This window comes from Rhagoletis pomonella, unplaced genomic scaffold (assembly GCF_013731165.1).
Source record: "Rhagoletis pomonella isolate Grant_MI unplaced genomic scaffold, Rhpom_1.0 Rhpom_scaffold_00007, whole genome shotgun sequence".
In the NCBI taxonomy this organism is placed as follows: Eukaryota; Metazoa; Arthropoda; class Insecta; order Diptera; family Tephritidae; genus Rhagoletis; species Rhagoletis pomonella.
The window spans coordinates 50,786,057-50,808,996 of NW_023458561.1; the positions used below are offsets into that span (position 1 = coordinate 50,786,057).

At 38.8% G+C, this 22,940-nt stretch overlaps 1 protein-coding gene across 2 annotated transcripts; it reads right to left on the reverse strand.

The window, feature by feature from the left end:
- Positions 1-35: 35 nt before the first annotated feature.
- On the reverse strand, positions 36-1,584 carry LOC118743010 (protein CDV3 homolog). 2 transcript variants are annotated; one of them, XM_036475466.1, is made up of 4 exons: positions 1,514-1,584; positions 1,155-1,428; positions 782-1,072; positions 36-671 (listed from the first exon to the last, which is right to left on the reverse strand). In XM_036475466.1, exons 2-4 carry the CDS (start codon positions 1,374-1,376, stop codon positions 429-431), a joined length of 756 nt encoding a protein of 251 aa, XP_036331359.1. In that variant the 5' UTR covers positions 1,377-1,428; positions 1,514-1,584; the 3' UTR covers positions 36-428. The 2 variants fall into 2 exon arrangements, with proteins under 2 accessions (XP_036331359.1, XP_036331358.1); XM_036475465.1 differs by lacking the exon at positions 1,514-1,584 and having other exon boundaries at positions 1,155-1,488.
- Positions 1,585-22,940: the final 21,356 nt, after the last annotated feature.

The following is a 22,940-nucleotide window of genomic DNA, read 5'->3' on the forward strand; positions in this document are numbered from 1 at the left end:
TGCAATAAACCATTGTTATAAATACATAATACACATTCGTTTTATAGCAGTTTACTTCATTATATATTTTATTTTCTGTTGATTTCCCACTTAATAAATAGTTTTTGCGGAAAGTAGTTTGAAGCTAATCTGTCCCTACCATTAATTAAATATAATTTCTATTGTGAAGCGGCAGTTCCCGGACATTTATGAAGAGTGGTGGCCGCGTCAGGTACCACAATCCCGCACTCCAATTAATAAAGTATAAAAATCGCTAAAATAAAATGCTCTGATGGAGATTACAAAAAAGGAAGAAAAAAAAATGTTGTAGATACAAAGCGTACAATACATTCAATACAGACAGACTTCTACATCCTCTTCTAGAAAACAATTGGCAAAAAAAACGAATCCAAATAGAAGTGACTGTTTCGTCGGCGACCCTCTGCTTTCTAGCTGTCTTCCTCGTCCAGCGACTGGAAACGGTTTGCTGCCGAAACGGGCGCCGAAACTGGCTCGTGGATGCGCTGCAACCGGCCACCGTGTCGAACTTCCTCAAATGCTGGCTCATTTTTCTTTTTTCTTTGCTCTTCCGGCCGTGCGGCGCTTAATGAAGGGAAGTACTCTGCGTTAGTAATGTCAGGTGCTGCTCGATTGCGCGCCTTCAAGCGCGGCCCAGGCGCTGCTCCCGCTTGCTAAAAGGGTATAAACAAAAAAAATTAGTTTGGAATTTGCGAAGTTTATTTTTACAACTGACGTGGCAAATATTTGCAAAAACAATGAAATGTTTATATGGAGTACTTACCGCTGCTCGTAGGGCAGGTGAAATATAAACAGTTGACTTCGGTTTTTCTATTTCCATCGGAATTTGTGTTACTTCCTCAGCAGGAATAACCTTTTTCCATGGTCCACCGCCACTGCGCTTCGAGGTATTATTTTCGACAGTCACGTTACCATCACTATCCACTTCGTCTTCTTCACCTTCGCCAGCACTCTCGTCATCATCGTCGTTTACCGTAAGTTGTCCAATTTTCAGACCTGTATAATCTTTACGTTGCTCTTGCTCAAAATCATCCCATTCTTCTTCAGCTTGCGGCTATAATACACAAAAAGATTCACAAAAACAACAAGGAATTAAGAGTACAAAATGATTATAAATAAATTCCCTCATCACTAACCTGTTCCACCACCTGCTTAACAACGATTGGTTCCTCAGGAGCACCTGGTGCAACAGTCGGTGCAGCGTTGGCTGCTTCCAACTTTTTTGCTTTGGCTATAGCCGCAGCAGCTGCCGCCTCGCGTTCTAAGTTCTTAACCAGTTCCTCTGCAGTTAAGAATTTTGGCTTGGCCTTGGACTTCTTCTTGTCTTTCTTGGCGAAGAAATCATCTAAGTCGGCCATGGTGTCGTTATGGTGCACTCGCAAACACAGAAGCAGTTGCTGCCGCCGTCAACTATACAAAAAAGTTAGCGAAATTCGAAATTTTGTAAACTCAATGAAAGTTTTTGCAAAACAGCGTGCGTGCAAAGATTGCTTACCACTTGCGACTTTATAAAAGAAGGAATTTGCTTTGAAGTTGACAGCTAACGAAAGTAACGAGACAACTAACAAGCGAGTAAGTGAAAGTGGCAAACAGCCAAGGTTGCATTTTTTTTGCGAGCTGGTGGAAATTTTGTTTAGTGTGAGGCTACACTATGCGATTCACAAATAATTCTAACTCCCACGTGCGATTAATAACAAATCGCAGCAATACATATTGTCACTTGCAGGTCTATTCTGCAAATTCCGAATATATTTATATACAAAAATTATGGACTTTTTTATGGAATTCTGGAATTTCATATTTTCGGGTATAAGAAAGGGTGCAAAATATACCTGCTGGTATTAGTTTTAATCTTGAAACTAAAAAACTTGATTGAACAATAAATGCATTTAATAAATTTCAACAATATACTCAAAAATCTAATAAATTGCTCTAGCTATAAGGGTAAAACTCTACAAGAACCTTTCTATGAAAATATCCACCACTTCTCAAACTTTAAGTTCTTTGTTCTGCTTTAAGGTGAAACTCCATAGACAAGGCGTATGCGTACGTATGCGAGATCCGTTGTCATGCGCTTACATGGGTAAAAACCGAGCAACTCCATAGGGTGCCCTTACAAGCGTTTGACAGTTGCCATTTCGACAAGTTGATGCATCTCTCATACACACTTTTGTATATTTATAAAGAAAATGCTTACAAAACCGCCAAATTTTCTACCAAAATATGTATATGGATTTATATATACCCAAACGTGTAGTGTAATTACCTTGAAGTTGGTTATCTACGCGAGCAAATGCATGAAAGTTGAGAAAATTCAACCTTGTACGCATTCGAATGCATACCTATTCGAATTCATGCTCGAATTTTTTTCCGTTCTGTGCGTTTACGCGTACTTATGGAGTTTATAACATAAGAACATGTGTATAGAACTCGGCTGTCAAACGCACACACACGCTTGCCTACGGAGTCCCAGCTTTATATTGCGAAGTTGTACTCAATATTTTACAGGTGCTTTTCCGGCGTTCCGCGCCCTATTTAGCTACAAGTCTTAAAGTGAAAGTACATACCATCCATTGCGTCACCATCACCGTCACCATCACCGTCAGGAATGCTTATGCGCCAAGCTACACACTATCGGTTTGAAGCTGCGTCCGAAAAATCATAAACTCGCTGCTTTGCAAAATTTGCGTTTTACTTTTGCACTTCTTCTATTAGGTATTCCTCCATCAATTTTCAAATTTCGTTTTTCTATACATCTAAAGCTTTTCACAAACTGGAAAATTTTACGTTCAAACATGTAAACAAAACACAGAATAGTTGTCACTTGACGCAAATGCATAAGCAAAATTGAAAGTTGAGCTAGTTTGTGCGTCACCGACTCCATCAGCTTTGTACATGTAACTTACTTCATACAAATAAATCGTTTCAACTTTTTTGACAACTGCCGGTGACGGTGACGGTGCCGCAATGTACGTTATGTACTTTCACTTTTAAGGTATCCACACACCTACGCTATTCTGTCGGTGCGAATCTGTTCCTACAAATATTACAACAATGCCGATCATAGTTTTAAATGAGGAACCACACACTTGTACGATTTTGCTGCAGCGATTTATTCGAACATTCACATTTCTTCTTTTGGTCGTACCGAAATCGCAGACTGCCGCGTTTTGAGAACGAAAAAGGTTAATAGAAAGATTTTACAATAATAAAACAAAATTGAACGTAAGAAAACAAAACATGTAGAAAAGGTAAGCATTTTATTTTTGTTGAAAAATACTTTTTGTTTGTTTATATATTGACAGGTTTTGCTGCGATAAAATCGCACAGATATGTGCGCACTTGCGTTTTCGAAGCAGTAACGTCTGTAGCATCAAAAACGGCGCGGAAAAAACTTTGAAAACGAGTTTTGAGATTGTGGGCTGTACGCTGTTCGCACCGGCTGTTATTGTTTTCGTTGATATTTCTTTCAGTTTTGCTACGAAAACACAAAACCAAAATTTTTTCTTTCATTTTCTTATTATTAGCAACCTATATCTTTTATTTATATTTTAATTTGACTAGCCAATTAGCAATAAAGGCCAAAATACAATAGCGCAGTTGCAGTGGCAGTGACAGCATTTAAAATCAGCTGGTACTACTAATATTGGCAGTCACTGCCGCAGCAAATACAATACGGCGTTGTCAGTGACAGCTTTTTTTGACATTCCCTTTTGTTTGTTTACATTTTTGTTGTTGTCTTTTAGGCTTCAGTGACATGAACAGAAGTTGGCTGCATTTTATTTATGTAAAATTCAGCATGCGAAATTTGCTGTGATGATGAAGGCAGTGGCAGTGAATTTAGAATTTGGGCTAAACTGAGCAGTACTGCCAGCTGCCACTGCTGTATTGTGAGTCGCTTCATTGGACACCCCACTTTCTAAAAAACAGATGATTTCGAAAAACTGTCACTGCCACTGCGTTATTGTATTTTGGGCTTAAACCCCAACTAGCATATTAGACATGACAAAATATGATTTCCACTTCGATAAATATATCTAAAAAACTAGTGAAGACACCAGTTGGAAGGAGTGGAACGTGAGTTTTCAAGTAGTTTTCAGCGAAAACTGGTTTTCGTTTGATAGATTTATCATGGACGAAAACACAAGTTTTAGGTCGAAAACCAGTTTCAGCAACGAAAACGTGTTTTCGATGGCAGTCCGATCATGGTATTATTAGAAGAATAGAAGGCTGAGAGCTTGAAAGGGTTGAGTGGGATTAAGCTGGCATCTGAAGAAGTGGTTGGTGTCGTGCGGGGGTCTCCACAAGCCGGCACTCGTTGGGGATATTGGAGTCGGGTCTGTACAGGTAGCTGTTGAGACGGCTGCAATATCCAGACCGTAAGTGGGCCAGGTAACACGGGTCTTTCTTAGCAATTGAAGCCCCGTGTCTGCGACAGTTGGTGATTGTGGTGAGTACCTCCCTATGAATTCCATTGATCACTTGTCGGTAAGTCGGCGGGTCCTGTGGTTGGTCAATGTATGTCTGGACCGCGTGTGTGTATTCGAATAGATGCCCTCTGATGTCCCTTGGCGGATGCTCCTCCACCAAAACTGCTTGCTGGGCATTTTGTTATGCTCCCTTAGTCTGCGTTCAAACACGGAAACTCGAGTTTCTTATTATCGGCGATTTCTCTTTTGGTGTTGCCCTTTGCATTCACACACAGAAACTCTTTTGTACGCAATTGTTGTTGTCAGCTGTGAATCGCCAACTTGAATTACTCAGACGAACGAGAGCACAAAGCGTGTTTCCGCAACAAAAGTTTTCGTGTCTGCACGTCGACTTACGGGAAGCATTTGGGCCTCGCTATTCAGGTGGTGCTCAGGAGAGCGGCGTTCTGAAAAGTCTCTAGCTTCGTCCACTGCGTCCAACTAGTCCACGGCGCCCAAACAGGCGCAGCATAGTTCAAAACTGGCCGGCCAATTGCACTGTGTGTTTCCAGCAACGTTTATTTGCCTTTGCCCCAAGTGCTGCTGGCGAGAGAATTGAGGAGCTTGTTGCAGCTCTGTACTTTGCTGACAAATGCGCAACTATTATGAAGACTGCTACCTCTTTGATCTTGCTCTGGAGTTCGTTGCAATTCAGTTGTAGGAGTTGGTTGCGCGAGCTGGTAGACGTGGAGGCGGTTAGTGCCGTTAGGCTTAAACAACAGGGCGCAACAGAGGGATTCAGTGATCGAATTTTCGTAGGTTTCACGAAAATTTAACTACGGTGGATTCGTTTGGCAGTCTTGCTGTTGTTCCCTCAAGGCGTCTTCCTTTCTCAAAAGCTTCAATTATTGTTGTTCGTAGAATGGCGGCACGTACTGCAATTGAGTGATGCTGAGAGAATAAATGGGGAAGGGGACGTATATTCAAGAAGAAGAAATGAGAAGCAGGAACACGTTAGTGTGAAGGGCTTAAGATGCCGGCAGGCAGCAATCAAATGTTTTCAAGACCGTGGCTTGCGAAGACGAAGGTGGTTATTTGATAACAGCCGTCCAAAATACACTTGCCTTATGTATAGAGAAACACTTTTAAATGCTATGTAATATAGACAAATGTATTTAGTGCGGTAGATGAAAAAGAACCCGAACCTATGAGTAGGGACAAAGCTCGCGTCCCTCCATTCGACCAAGATGATTTGAGAACAGCAATAAAACAGATTGAAAACACGGGCTGAGCGAATCAAAGCCGGCGGAAAGAGGCTGGCAATTTGGCTTGATGAATAATTTCCCGTTCATAGGAACCTTGTTCTACTTTTCGTCACAGTTTTCCGTTACAATTTAGAAGTAGACCTCGTCAACCTAAAATCCAACATTAACCCTACCAATATTGTTAACCTAGAGTGAAAAAAAACTATTGCTAACGGAGACTACTATGGGTTCGGAGATAAATTAGAAAGGAGAGCTCTCTCGGGACGAGCAAAAGTCACGCTCTACAAATCCTTCACCTTCTACATGGGCGAATGCGAACAAAGATGTGAGGACTTTGTCGACTTTCTCGAAAACTATTATACGCAAGATCTATGACTCTACCTGCATAAATGGCAAGCATCGAAGAAGTTGTTATGACGATCTATCTGAGCTTTATAATGTCATAGACATAGTCGAACGCATAAGAATACAGCGATTTTGCTACCTAGGACATGTCGAATGTACGGTGAGCAATGAACACAAGGATTCCGAAAGATCAAGCACAGAAAGATCTGTCTCACTCGGAATGCGAAACTACTTGTAAAATAAAACATGCATGATTTATAACTTTGCGCTTTTCACCTTGTTTAAAAGATTTTTTGGTAGAAATCTCAATATCTCTTTGATGAAAGTTAGGAATATACTATTTGGGACCGCATCTGACTTTCGAAAGTCTGACTGGAGCACCAACAGAGGTTGATGGTTGATGTTACCAACGAAATACATACATTACATTTGCATTCCCACGACAGCCGGTTCTACGTACCGGAATGACTCGGGTTTTACCCGACCAAGGGCTGTTGTTTCGGCGATCTAACCCCGTTTAGGTCGGCGAAGTATCTCAAAAGTTGTTCGTCCATAGGGCTACATTCGCTACATTTTCTCCTACTCAGGGCTGGCATCGAGTCAAACCCAGGGCCAGAAACCTACACCTGCTGTGTATGCCAGAGACGACTACACCACAACTACACCTCTGTCAAGTGCAATGCTTGCGAGGGGTGGAGTCACCTCAGAGTCTGCTTAGGACTACGGACACATCGGCAGTGGACCACGTCTTTTGTGGCCCCCTGTTGCTCTAACAGAGCAGCCTCCACGGCTAACCCCAGTCCACCTGAGCAGTCCCTCACAAACACCGCAGCACAACAACATAACACAATAGCTGACTCCACAACGGCTACAGACCACAGAACACACACAACCACACCACCACCACCATGCCGCCGCCAACAACTTCCGGTTCCTCCTACAATCTGAACGGTATGTCAGACCAGGATATTCCGTAATGTGACATCAGTCAAATGCAACACCTGCCTTGGCTGGTGCCACTTTAGGGCATGCTCAGGTCTGCGCACCACGCGAGATTGGACGAGGAACTTCGAGGGCCCGTGCTGCGCTGCTCGGTCGCAGACCTCAACTGCGATGCCTCCCGCCACCACCACAGGGCGGCAACGACCTCAGCAGCGCACGCAGCCAACTGCGGCACGACCACACACATCCCTCACACCCCGCATCACCACACTTCTCCCGAACCACATGAAGCTCCTTCAATTTAACTGTAACGGGCTACAGAGCAAGATCGAGTAGATAACCGTCTTTATGGGAAGGCATGGCATATTGATAGCTGCGGTCCAAGAGACGAAGTTGCACAGCAATTCAACACTGTGCGCGGTAGGATATCACCCTGACATAGGTGCGCTCCTCAGAGGTGAAAACCGTATGGTAGTAGGCGACTTTAATGCGCACCACGACCTTTGGCACTCAAGCCTCTCAAACGATCGTAGGGGAACTGACTTGGCTGAGCAGATAGACGATTCGACATTCTGCACAATGAACGACGACGCACCCACCAGGATTATGGGCATCTGCTGCAGCTCGCCAGACATAACAATAGACAGCGCTGGTCTGATAGACAGCATATTATGGCGACCTATGCTGACTTTGGCATCAGACCACCTGCCCATAGTCAACTCGATCGATAAACCAACCGACTTTGCTTCCGCGGAGCACCGAACATATATCAACTTTTCAAAAGCTGATTGGAGAGGCTTCGCGGAATTTACTGAAAACACCTTCTCTGCCATCCCCACACCAACCGACGTCCACCTTGGTGAACGTAAGTTGCGCAGGGCTGTCCCCGCTGCTGCAGCCCGCTTCGTACCGGCAGGATGCATCACCGACCCACGCCCAAATTACCCTGCTCAAGCGGCTGTTCTAGCCGATGAGCGTGATAGCCTTCGTCAGGCCGATCCCGGAGATACCCGTATCAGGCATCCCAACGCGGAGATTCGGCAACTAGTAAACGTACATAAGCGGAAGAAGTGGGAAGAGCATCTGAAGACCTGCACCTTCACCTCTGGTGTGAGTAAGCTTTGGTCAACCGTGAGGTCACTGTCCAATCCGACGAAGCACGACGACAGAGTCGAAATTTCTTTCGGCGACCATGCTGTGTCGGACCCGGAGCGATGCGCGAGCTATTTTAGCCGGCAGTTCATACTGCATCCTCCGGTGGACAAAGCCAAGCGTCGAGTGACCAGAAGGCTGCACAAACTGCCCAACAACCTGTGCCCCCATTGCTTTCACTTGCGGTGAAGTTCAGGTGGCCATCGGGAAGGCGAAAGCCTCCAAAGCCATGGGTCCCGACGGAATATGCATGCTGATGCTGAAAAATTTGGGTCCTGCGGGGGTAGCGTACCTAACGGATGTCCTCAATTTGTCCATGGCCACTCTCATCATCCCAGACATCTGGAAGGTGGGGAGAGTGGTCCCACTGCTCAAACCGTGGAAACCCGCCAACATCCGTCCGATAATACTCCTTTCCCCGGTAGCGAAGACACTAGAGGCCTTGCTAGTCCCGTATTTCACAAACCAATTGACCCCAGCGAAGCATCAGCATGGTTTCCGTAAAGTGCGCAGTACAACAACAGCACTTAACGCCATAAACACTCAGATAACTCGTGGCCTTAACCGTAAACGTCCCTGTGAGAGAACGATTGTAGTAGCGTTGGACCTGTCAAAGGCTTTTGACACTGTCAGCCATTCCACGCTACTAGAAGATATAGAGGCTTCCTCTCTCCCACAGAGGCTCAAACGGTGGTCGGCAAATTATCTAAGTGGTCGACACTCGTCGGTAATGTTTAGAGACAAATCGAGCAAACTTAGGAAAATAAAACAGGGGGTTCCACAGGGTGGTGTCCTTTCCCCACTACTGTTTAACTTTTACATTTCAAAGCTCCCTCAACCACCAGAGGGAGTCTCGATTGTCTCTTACGCCGACGATTGCTCGATCATGGCGACTGGGAATGGAATTGATGACCTGTGTTCGAAAGTAAACGGTTATCTCTCTGAACTTTCTCGCTTCTTCACTGCAAAGTGTCTATCCCTCTCCCCTACGAAATCCTCCGCGACCCTTTTCACAACCTGGACGAAGGAGGTCAGGCTACCGCTAGGAATTCACGTCGATGACACACCAATTCCGACGGTGAATAATCCTAAACGCAACCGCTATTGTCAATAAAGTACGAGCCGCAACAAAGTCCTCAAGTCGTTAGCCGGCAGTACTTGGGGCAATGACAAAGAAACGTTGCTGGCAATATACAAGGCAACAGGCCGGCCGGTTTTAAACTACGCAGCACCAGTGTGGTCGCCGGAGACTAGTAGGGCGCAGTGGACGAAGCTACAGACGGTACAAAATACAGCACTCAGGACAGCGACTGGATACCTCCTGATGGCACCAGAACACCACCTCCACGACGAGGCGAAAATGCTCCCAATTAGGGAGCACAACACGATGCTCTGCAAGCAGTTTCTTGCTGGGAGCCACAGATGTGGCCACCCAAATAGACAGCTGCTTGCAGAGGAGCCCTCGCCGAGGCACGTCAGGAGGCATCTATATGAACTGACGGAGGAAGTCCAGAGGTTCATTAAGCAACCTCTGGACCCGTCTGCTCCCAGACAGGCCCTGAACGGCATTCACAGGGACGCAGTCTCGAGTTACGTAGAGTCAAGACCTGTGAATGCCGTTCTAGGCACACAAACACCGGACATTGACGCGACGGAGCTCCATCTTCCTCGGGAGACCAGGACAACAATAGCCTAACTTCGCTCTGGCTACTTCAGCAGGCTAAATTCCTACCTGAGTAGGTTAAATGCGGATGTGCCGAACGAATGTCCGGCATGCGGAGAGACCCCCCACGACTCGAAACATCTCTTCGCATGCCCGGAAAACCCCACAACCCTAACGGCGTCGTCCCTATGGACCGACCCCATAGAGGCTGCACGCTTCTTGGGGCTGCCGTTAGTGGAACTTGACGACAACGACTGAGATTTTAGCCTATCTGGGCGGGGTTGTTGTAGCCGCTACAACAACAACAACAACAACAACATACATTACATCTGCATTTACCAAAAATTTCTGCATTATCTTAAGATTTTTTTTACGGTTGACAAACTTGCAATCAATGACCATGAAGGTAAGCAAGCTGATAAGTAGGCAATATTTAAGACATATGTTAGTACGCACTTTAGTATTTATCTTTCATCGTATACCCATGAAAGGAGACTCATAAATGACTGACATATGAGAGTATTGGGAAGCTCCAAATGCTTAGACATTTGTACATACATAAAAATACAAACTAAATCCCGCGCGAGCTCGCTAGAAACGTACGTTACATGCATACACATGTATACAAAATACTGTAGGTAATTGACCATTTTATGTGACATCTTCAACGGTATCTGCACAAAATGCTTCTGCTACCAAACTAAGCGAGCTAATCATTTTTCTTTTCCTAACAGAGCTATGTAGTTATTTTATACTTATGAAACTATGACATACATGCATATGTATGTACATTAGAGTGGTCCAAAAAAGTTTTTTCCCAGATAGGGTTTGGGGCACCTTCCAAACTGTTGCCACTTGTCGAAAGAGGTGCTGGTACCAAACCTTACGTTTCTAAGTATCCATTTAGAGGATGCTCATGATGTTCATATTTTACTCTAGAAGTATTGTGTACATACATATATTAATCAAACATTTGGTTAAATAACCTTAGAACATTTCAAATTTAAATTATCTATTAAAATATCACAAGCTTCAGTTGTCATGGCAACTGCAGCCTTTTATAAAAATCACCAATACTGTTGTCAGTTTCACAGCGATCCAGTGGCGCATTTGAAGGTATTATTAGTAGTAGTAGTTGGTGTATATATTACAATTATCAAAAAAAAAAACGAAGGGCGTGTCCCGTTTGCTAGGATAAATTTTTTTCCCATACAAAAATTGGACCACTCTAATGTAAATAATTAACTTACAAACAAACACTTAATTACCAGTGAAGCTATTGTACAGCCATTTTAATTGCTCACAAATGTAAGCAGTTTTACGTAAATGGTATCATAACGTACATACATATCGCACACCGTCTTCAAAAGAGTCACAATTCAAAATAACACGTTTGTCAGAAAATGCGAAAAACTATTCCTTAGCACATGATAATCATATGGGTAAGGGCGACTTTACCTTAAGTTTTTTTTTTTTAACAAATTATAACAAAAATTTGCTACAGCTTTTGCTGAAAGGTAAATAAAAGCTCTGTGTACATTTTTAGCACATAATCTCAAAAATTCCAAATTTTGAGTTGTGACTCTTTTGAAGACGGTGTGCGATATGTATGTCGGTAGTACGTTTACATATGTTTACATACAAATTATAAGTATATAAACGTTTGATCGCTGTAAATCTACTTACGTAAATTTTTTGAATTAGAAGAATATTTAAAAATTTTTACTTTAAACTAGCACAGTACCCCACGCCACTCAGGGTGAAAAAATACATAGGTGATTAAAATTGCATGCCTACGGTATGTGCCACGCCTCCTTGTACAAACTCATTTTATGTACCTTACTATACGCGTCTGCCATAGTAATGTCTTCACGCCTAATTTCGTAATTTGAATGCAATTTTTTGAACAGGTGGCACCCCCATTCAAACCCCTCACAAATATTCTTAATGTTCAAACTGAAGATTACTTAACACTAATTCGTTTGGCACCCTTATTTTATTATGACTTATGTATATCGTTACCTTAATTCGCAAAAGCCCTAACCAACACTTTTTTCGAAGCTGCGTTTTTTACAGATTTTGGTTGGATGTAATAAAATAAACATTCAATAAAAATGTTAGAGTTAAACGGAGTTACACCCCACTTTTTAAATAGCCCTGCTTGTTTTTGATACTCTTTTTAAATGTTGTTTCTCCTTTAAAATAAAAGAATTGTTGGTTAGGGCCATTGTCCATTATATGTAATTTAATTAAATTCGACTTTTCATACAGATGGCAATGCTTTTAAAAATATAGCTATACAACTTCTCATCACCGTGACTAACCGCTTGACATCCATATTTTAACATTTCATATAACTTGTTTATAATTTTCTTAAATTAAACTTTAACTTTTAACTTTTTTAAATAATAATAATAATAGATTGGCGCTTACACATATGTTACTGTTTGGCCGAGCTTCTCCTCCGATTTGTGGCGTGCGCCTTGATGTTGTCACACAAAGCGGAGGGACCTACAGTTTTACGCCGACTCCGAACGGCGATTGTATTTTTATGAGAAGCTGTTTTTCATGGCAGAAATACACTCGGAGGTTTGCCATTGCCAGCCGAGTGCAATAAGGCCCCCAAAAAAGGATAAATAAAGCCCGCGGGCGTTATTGCCATATCGAAATTGAAATAATGCCCACCCGCAAAAGGCAATAAAGCGCGCGGGCCTAATTTCTTTTTCGAAAAGGCAATAACGTCCGCGGGCTGTATTTCATTTTTTTGTTTAGGAAATAAAGCCCGCGGGCGTACGGAGAAGGTAAAAGCGATTGCCAGAAAAAGAGCAAGATGGCGTGCCGGAGCAGATTATAAAAAAATTTGTTCCAGCCTTTGCTTAAAGTAAATAAAAGCTCGGTGTACATTTTTAGTGCATTATTTCAAAAATTTAAAATTTTGAGTTGTGTCACTTTTGAAGATCGTGTGCGATATGTAGGAACCGGTGCAGTTATGACTTTCAAATGAATTCAAATTTATTTTCTCTTTAATCTACAACAGGTTTCACATCGCAAACCAAAAAGCATATTGCTACTTTTTTTTGAAGAATTCAAAAATTTTTTAATAAATAATAAAACAGCCGGTCGACAGGTACGTGGGTCAGCCACTCAAGTAGCACACTGGTGTAAATTTGTGAATTTTGGTAAATTCCACTGCACAGCAAGGCAAATATATTGTAAGTGTATTAAAATGGTGTTAACTTTTTTTTTTTTTTAATTTGTTGTTCCAATTCATATAAATAGAAATATTAAGTTTAAATTCAATTCCAAAATTTGCAAGTTAGAGCTAAGGTAATACATACATACATACATGTGCAACTGCGCAACTAATTTCAGACAAGTTTTCAAGATCTCACCCATGCAAATTCACTGATTGTCTCATCGTATTTGCAAAATTAAATAAAATATTTAAAAAGATAAATGTTTTTGTGATGCGCATTGGTTTGTGTGTATGTGTTTAGTGTTTCGCTATTTCTTATTTAGTCTTGCGAAAACTTATTTAACTAACTAAAATTTGCAAACTTTGTCCAGCAAAGCAAATAAAAGCATACATACATACATAATTATATTTGCATAATTAGCTTGTGTTGCATTATTCATATAAATATGTAAATTAGAGCGCACCGCCTTACAAACAAACAAGGTCCAAAATATTTTTGTCTGGAATTTCGAAAAAATATTTTTTTTTGTACAACCTGGTTGCGCTTTTACATTTTTCGGGAATATTTTTTTTTTAAGTAGTTCGATCAGAATAATCTAAATTCTTCCTTTGCAAAAGTTTAATGATTTTTCGTAAGCTTTGTAGCCCAATTCTGTATCGGTGACAAAAATTTTTTTACTGACAAATTTAAACTTTTTCAGATATTTTTCCGTAATAAAAACTGTGACAAGAATCTGTCAGTGATCAAGAATAGAACCGTTAGTTTACCGGCGTTAGGGTGGTACGTTAGCGGGATAAGAACTAAGATTTGGTGGTCAGATACTAGAACGGGGTACTTGAAGTCAATGAACTTTTGACAATAACATCGATATATCAAACTTTAAGATGCCATTGTAAATGCCGAAAATATGGCGAATCTACGTTTGACAAAAAAAAAAATTGTTTTCGAAATTTTCTTACAAAAATACTTTTGACTCAGAGGCGTAGGCAAACTATTTTTCTGGTACGGTCTAATATGTGTAGATATGTATGCATTATTGTGCGCTTTCGATTTATATTGACTTGTTTAAAGTTTTGCGCTTTTTTTAGTCATTTGTCTCCATTTTTGCACACTTTTTAAACCATTTCCGTTGCAAAACTAATATGAATATGTACAATGCATATATATAAGTATGTGTGAGCATTAGGGATGTTAATTTTTCAACTTTTTACGAACCCGGGATTGTCGAGATGTGGTTATCACAATCTCGGAATCCCGGAATTAATTTCGGGATTTAGATATTCATTAAAAATAAATAATAAATAAATGGGTTTGAAACCTACTGTTTTATTTAATTTTTATTTTATCTCTCTGAGGTCGGGATTTATTTTAAAAGACTTTGTAATTTCAAAGATATGATTAATTGCAAAAATTCAATGCAATGTAGAATAAAAATATGGGTATCAAATGAAAGAGGAAATTCTTTAGAATTTAAAAAATTTAAATTTTTTGAATTCACAAGGACAAATAGGTAATTTTTTAAGCTGATAAAGGTAGAAAGACGAAATTCAAGGCTGTTATCGAATTTATATAAGTCCCTAACATTTACGCCAAAATAGACACTTTTGTAGAGCATGCAATTCTAAAGAAAAACTATCACTGACAATTTTTAAGAAACACAATCAAAGTTTATGTGTATTTTCAACGGGATATCTTTGCACGCCTTGGTCGAGCACTTAATATTAATATTAAGAGCTCGGATTTTCAGGGAACTTGTTTTTAGATAGATATTTCCCACAAAATTTTGAGGTGGGAGTCAAAAAAAAAAATATAGTCGCCGAAAAAACACCATTATATACATACATACTAGAGGTACCCGGCCACACCTTGCTGTTGCTCAGTCTAATAAAATGAAAATATGAAAATCAGAGAACTTATATGGTTTTATTTGCATTGTACATCTAGTCGTTAATTTTCTGACACTCTCAAATGTAATTCGGACATACCAATACGAATAGGTTAATTTTCGGTCGCTCGCTGGTCATCAGAGTGGGTTCATGTGAGGTAGGTCGTTCATTTGATCCAATCAACTAAAAATATGTAGATGATTATAGGTAAAATGTACCTAAATTAAGTTTAATCAAGTTTTGACATCATGACAGTTTTGTATATCACTACAATTAGAACATAGATCAACCAAAAAAGGCATACATAATAACAAATCTCAAGAGATAGTTCTGTATTTTTGTGCAAATTCTGTATGAAATCCATTAAATTAAAGAATGTTGCAAACTTTTAACCACTGGTTATTCCAAGTAGACCGGTTAAATTTCATCATACCGATTAGTTTTTTCACCTCCAATTAAATGCAACAGTAAAATGTTGAATGTTAAGTATGAAATAGGTTGGTAGATGACGCTTGTATTTTTATTGCAGGTAGAATATTAGTTATTTGATAAAAAGAGAAACAGGTGGCAACTTCTTTAAAAATATTATCCAAGCTAAGCTTTTAACTTACTTTATTTTGACACAGATGGCAACACTCTTAAACAAATGTTTGGTAAATAAGCTTTCTTAAGCCGCCTTAGTTTGATATTGTAATAATATTTTGTTTATCTTATCAATTTAATGGAATTAAAAATTTTAAACATGTGGCAACCCTCTTCAAAAATATTTTCCATTTACCTCATTTCAAAATTGTGAACTGATATACAAATTGTAATACATATGTATTTCATAAATCGTCCGAAGCAAATAGCGAAAAAATCAGAAAAAGAATTATTGTATTTGTTGTGGATTTTTATTTATTGTTGTATTTTCTCATATGTAGACCTTCTCTTGCTGGCTTTTTTTTATATGTGGAAGTTTTGTTTGCTGTTGTGTTTTCTTTTAGGAGTATTCTATGGGCATAAAGCAGTGTTCTATTTATCGGATAGCATATAAACATAACATAAATATGCTCCACATACGTTTTAACATGCTGCGAAAATTTCATCAAAATCGGTCCAATGGTTTTTTAGTAAATGTGCTTCACTAATTTTGCAAATCTACTTTATCTGTGGTGTAGTGGTAAGCAGTGCGCGCTTCCACTCCGCAACGCCTGGGTTCAAACCCTGGTCAAAGCAACATCGCAAAAAATATAGAAAAAAAGGTATTTTCTTAACAGCGGTCGTCCCTCGGCAGGCAATGGCAAACCTCCGAGTGTATTTCTGCCATGAAAAACAGCTTCTCATAAAAATACAATCGCCGTTCGGAGTCGGCGTAAAACTGTAGGTCCCTCCGGTTTGTGTGACAACATCAAGGCGCACGCCCCAAATCGGAGGAGAAGCTCGGCCAAACACTAACATATGTGTAAGCGCCAATCTATTATTATTATTTTATATATAAGAAGAAGATAAGTCACTCATCATGCTGTGGGGGCGTTCGTCATTCCATCTTCTTCTTCACTCGTCGTCCATGCGAACAGGACCACAGATCGATACTATCGATAGTGCCATCCATAGTTTGCCACCACTATTAAGTTCTCAAAACTTTTTTTTCTCTGACACAATATTCCCAGCTTTTGTTATTTGATCCTCCTTAAAAAAATTCTCGATACTTTCGTTCTCCTTAGAAACGCTTTCAAAGGTTTCATTTTCATTCTGTTCTTCTTTAGAATATTCTTTAGAGGTTTATTCTCATTTTATTAACCGACTTCACAAAACGGATATGGTTTTCAATTCGCCGGGATATATATTTTTTTTTTTTGTATGTTACCGCATAACTTTGGGTCACGTTAATCGATTTCAATAATTTTTAAAGAGAGGTGTTACCACACAGGTGGTACTAATTTAGTTTAAATCGGAGAATTGAAGTCGGTTTTGTTTTTTGCTTAAAAATTACTTGTTTATCACAGAAACGTTCCCAGTTTTTTTCTGTTCAAATTGTTCTCAATACTTTTGTCCGCGTTTGGTTCTTTTGCGGGAACGTTCTTGGCATTACATTTTGTTCTCGCGCCGAACTAAACGAACCTCAAATTCATTTGTGGAAAAATGTGAGCTTCGAAAAAACACAAAACCATTACTACTGTTAAGTGTCTTATGTCTCTACTCTGTGTATAATCCACTAACAATTCTTACCAAATTAAGTAGTAAAGATTAGAGACGAATTAGAGACATGATACACTTAATAGTAGTAAGTGTTTTGTTTTTTTTTTTTAACTTTGAGTTGTGCCTTTATTGCAGTGCACCATCACATATATAAAGAGAAAAACTAAAGAAACACAATAAAAAACGTTAAAGGCTAACTATGTAGTATATCGATAACGTCGTCAGCCCGCACGCGTTCATTGTTTTAAATATGCATATTTTATTTTTGGCTACATGATTATCACTATTCCAAAAGAGGCAAATACATAAATAAGATTTGAACAAACTAGATGCATATAAAGTGCAGCAGAAAAACCTTGTGCGAATGCAAAGTAGTGTCAACCTCGCATGCATTTGATTTGACTGGTAAAGTAGCTATGCATGAGTTTGCATTAGATTTAACACGTTTCCTTAACATACATACATAAGTAGATGCTCTAAAAGTCCACTTAGATAAATTCGTATTTCTTGTGCACAGTTTTTTTTTTTTTGTTAGATTAAGTTTAGTTTTTCTGTGCTACTTACCTAAAAATTTTAAATTGAACTCAAACACCTTCTGTTTGGGGCAGTGGGACAGTGCACATTGCGTCGGCATAACGTACAGTGTTAGACAATTTCCTGACAGCTTAGCTTCGAGAATGGCAAAAAATGAGCGCATGATGAGATTTACTTCTACCAGTCTTGTTCTCAAGTCGAGCTATTTTCGTGGATATCTCCACCGGACGTGTAAGGTGTGCTCATCAACTTGCCTGCAAACGCTTCGAAGCGTTGCGAAGTATAATGGAGGAAAAACTGGGGTGTAACTCCGTTTAACAAAACTCGTAAGAAAAATTATCTGCAGGCCCGAAAAATGGGAAGTAGTAGTGAGATTTGTAAAATTCATGTTCGGCTTTAACTTCTGAAGTAAAGTTGTACTGGGTTGCTTGAAGGCAGATTCAATTATGAGGGGTAGGGCATTAAGTCAGTCTAACCTTACAAATCTCCGGGTTTTGTGGGCATGTTTTCTTTCGAACTCCACGACGAAAGAGGTAAGGAGAAATGTCCTGCTAAGTGATTACCAGCGCCTTTTGCTTGACTCAAAAGTAGAACCTAACAATAAATAGCTTGCTTTTGAGCTTACAGGCCACGGGATGGACACGCGTTGCATACATGGATAACCTAGCTCTAACTGCTAAAAAACTCTCAGGTTTTGGGCGAGCTTTTACACAATGTCTTAGAGAAGATAATCGGACTCAAGGCCAATTCAGCAAAAACTGTTAAGCCCGTGATAAACGATTGGTACATTTGTACAGATTTGTTTGGCTTAGATTTTTGGTACAAAATAAAAAATTGGGACGAAATTTTGTTTGCAGTCACACTGTTGGTACAATACAGCGAATTTCTATTGAAAAATTTGTACAATGGGGTGTATGCTTAACCCTTTCGGGACCGTAAGCCTACAATGAAAATTTCGCGACGAAATGAGAACTTCATCCGTTTTTAAGTCGGTAAAAAATCTAATTTTTCTTAAAAAAGGAAATGAAAAAATTTTTTTATTTTTCAGTTCAATGTCCTGAACAATTTTTGCTCCACAAAAAAAAATATTTCTGTTAGGATAATTTTATTTTTTGCTTTTAGAAAAAAAATATTTTTGTCTAGAAACGCTCTTTTTGCTAAAAACATAATTTTCTATAGATAAGATAATTATTTTCAAAAAATATGTTTGTTTTCTAAAAATAACTTTTTTCCAAATTTTAATAATAAAATAATAATTTTGAATAATCTTTTCTAAAAATTTGGTTTTACTAAAATTTTTTATTTTTATAAAAATTGACTACTTTCCGTAACTGATTTTTTTAAATAGTTTCTTTAATTTGTGGTAAATTTTCAAATTTTGGAATAAATATTTATTTCAACAAATGTATGGTAAAAATAGACTACATAAATAGAAATGTGGAATATTATAAAAAAAAAACTCTAAATGATTCTCACAGTTTTCTTAAGAGTTAAGAACTCTTAGAAAGTATGTTTCTTGTGATTCTGAGAGGGTACGATCTATCTCTAAAACTAAGTTTTTGACTCCCAGAAAGCCAAGCCATCATTAGATCTTAAGAAACCTCTGTAATGTCATCAAATTTGCAAGGTCTAGTATTTGCTTATTGACAGTAAACTCTTCTCACAACGAAGCGAGTATATCGCTGGCAACGTGGAAATATACAACGGCGAATCGGGTTCCGTCGCGATAACAACAGAACTCAACTCCTTCCTACCTTGGCTAATAAAAGGAATCATTGTGACTTAAATACTGCATTATGGAAACGCACAACAGCAGCATGGGCTTTCCAGTGAATAACCACTGTCGCAGTCTTCGTTTCAAATTCATTGAGCTATCGGGTTAAATTAATAGAAGCGTTGATCTGTGCAAATATTTAATGTAAGCAACATGCATTTCAGAATATTAAAAATAAGGAAAACAATAACTTATAATAATCTTCTTGGAAGTGTGCTTCCTCTCCGCAGCTAACCTGATTGCTACTTGCATAATTGTTTTCCTCTACTTTTTTTATTTTAATCAGTTATCGCACAAATAAAATACCTCGATTTAATTTGTATTAAAATTGACTTAGATTTCTATTTTAGTCAAGGTCACTCAACAAGTTAGCTTTCTGTCAATAAGATCTTCTTTTTTGCACAGACGGATATTCAATGCTGGTCGATTGGTTGGTTGCACATGAAAATGAAGCGGAAACCAAATTGCTGCTGGTCGGTGGCTGCCTCTAAGCTCAGCATGTGACACACATACCACTATTATATAAATGTGCATATGTATGTACAAATGTATTTGGATATTTATGAGAGGAGGGCAGATGTGATTGGAACCAGAAATGCATTGCCAAAACAGATTCAAGTTTGTATGTATGTATATCGACTTGTATATACATTAGGGCGGTGCAAAAGAAGTTAAGTAGGAATTTAATGCTCTCACCCTTAGCATTGTTCTATACTGAAAAAATATACCCCCGTTATTTTTATTATGAAATGAAAAAAAATTTGAAGGGGTCGCTCAAAAGCGCTCAAAGTCTTCCATGTATTTGGCTTGAAAAAAAATAATAATTTTTGGTGGAAATACTATTGAACCCTTGAAAATTAATATTTTTCTATCGGATTGCTATTTAACCATTTTTCATTAGTAATTATTTTTTATAGGTACCCCCAGAAACCCCAAAATAGCAATGAGGGACCCACTGTTATTAAAAAATGGTAAAAACCATTGAATATTATTGGTGGAGGTCTCCTGAAGAGAAATATAGTTTTCCGATCGAAAAATATTGCTTTTCAAAAATTCAATACCATTTATTTTTTTCCCCATTCAAAAGACACAGAAATCTTTGAGCGACCTCTAAATATTTTTTGAGTTCAAAACAACAATATATAACAATTCTAGGGTGAGAGCATTAAACTTCCAACTTTACTTATTTCACATGCATTTTTGGACCACCCTAATATACATATGGGTATACAAATACAAGTCTATTCCGAAATACGCAGATGAACAGATACAATTTTTTCGATAGTATCTGCAGATAAATTCTACGATTTTGCAAGCACTCGCATCTCGCATTAAAATCATATGTTTTGATTTTGAAATTCAGCTCCTCTGTTTTACAATTTTTACTTTAATTAAAAGTGTGTTTTACGTTCTTGGCAATATTTGAGTCGAGCGGTCGCTATTTACTTGTATATGGAAGTGTATTATAATTATTTACATATGTTTTAATTTTAGGGAATAACGAAAATTTAATAACACAAATTCTATGATTATAACACAAATTATATTACACGTAGCTAATTTATTCACTAAAAATAATGAATCGAAATTTCTCTATAAAATTAATTTAATAAGGAAGCCACTAAAGTTAATAAATTTATTATTAACAATTTTAACCAGGACATGCCAGAGTGGCTGTCAGGGATATAACAGTTATAAGTTTTATCGGAAAAACGTTGTTCCATAACAGTTATTAGATGAGAAATATTTTTTATTTCGCCAATAAGAGTTATTGCTCAACGTTTACTTTTTACGTTGCCTGATAACTGTTATGAAGGAGAAATACATTTTACGTCTTCAATAAAAGTTATTTCCCACCGTTTATTTTTTACGTTGCTTGATAGCAGTTATTACCCAATGTTTATTTTTGCGTTGTCTGATAACAGTTATTTCACTCCTCCCCTCTTATTTTCATCATGTTTATCTTCTTCTCCATTTTCATTTTCGTCATTATTCTTATTTTACAACGTTAAAATATTGGACAATAACTGTTATCAAGCAACGTAAAAGATAAACGTTGGGCAATAACTGTTATCAAACAACGTAAAAAATAAACCTTGGGTTATAACTCTTATCGGCGAAATAAAAAATATGTCTCATCTAATAACTGTTATGAAACCACGTTTTCGTTAAATTTCAGAAATCGGAAATCGTTTTCAATTTGTAAATTCGAGATAACAGTTATTTTTGGTCTCTGCTCTATTTTAAAGTTACAGTGATAATGACGTCGCGACAACCCTTTGGGAGCTAGAGAGCACAGCCGTCGTAGTAGTTTCGCCATACATACGTGGCATACGATACGGAGGGTGCTCCTCTTTCAACGCTGGGGAGCTGGGTGACCAAGTACGAAAATAGTCACGTTTTGATTCGAAGCGATTCGAATGCTGATCACGTCCCGTGGGGGAGCGCAGACTTAATGATCAGGATGAGTCACTTTTCAACTACCTCCTAAAAACCAGCCTAGTTACATATATGCAATGAAGGCAGGGAATCTGTGCATGAAAAAATACCCCTTCTTAACCTTCTTGCAATACCGTGAACATACCCGTCTCGCAAGAAAGGTTAAATAGGTAATCCAAAGCTTCAAACCATATAAAACTGCACGATTGGACGGGAGGTGTCTGCGAAGTAAATTTTAAGTACTTTCAAGGCCTGTTTTAAGCCTAATCATATACCGTTGGCATGGAGAAATGTCACGACTGTATTTATTTCAAAAGCTGGAAAGGCCGCGCATTTTAACCTCAAGGATCTTAGGTTCATCAGCATTTACTCCTTTGCTATTAACAGAGTTGAAAGAATTGTTAGTAGCTTCCATTTGGACACCATCATCAGTCGTCTATCGAAAAGGTAAGTGTACGGAGACCGCAATTTATAGCTTTATTGCATTTTAAAAAGTTTATGCATTCCTAGCAAAGCTTGGTCAACCTGGTATTTAGTACTTAAGTACCGGAAAAAATGTAAGTGGGAGAGCATAATTAAGCAACATCTATATTCAAAGTTTAAATAGCTTTATCTAAAACCCTAAACAATCAAAGTATAAATGCATGACAGCCAAAATAATGCCTCAAAAATTTGCCGCACTACTACTCGTATCTGAGCCTACTATCAAGCAATTGCAGCAAGCGAAGCGTAGCACAAGCAAAATAAAAAAATATCGCTGGCGCTTCAAACAAGCTAGCAAGCGTGTAAGTATATGTAGGTAGGCGCATGTAATGGGTATGCTAAAACAACAACAACAACAAAAAACGAAGTACATTTTGAATATCTCAACAATCGCCAAAGCAAACAAAATCTGAGAATAACAAACAGAGGAGTACGCGTCCAAGCAACCTATCTGACTGGTAGACAAAAATCAATAACCCAATGGCTAATTAATAAACTAGCCGATGGTAAAACAAAAGGTGGCTAAAACAAACCTGCTTGTGTGCGCGATAGCAGGTGCAACCGCCCTATAAACAAGGAGGAGGGATTAATTGCTGAACTGGTTGCGCGCCTTTGGTTCAGCACCTGGAATTTCGGCGCGGCGCTCAAGCGT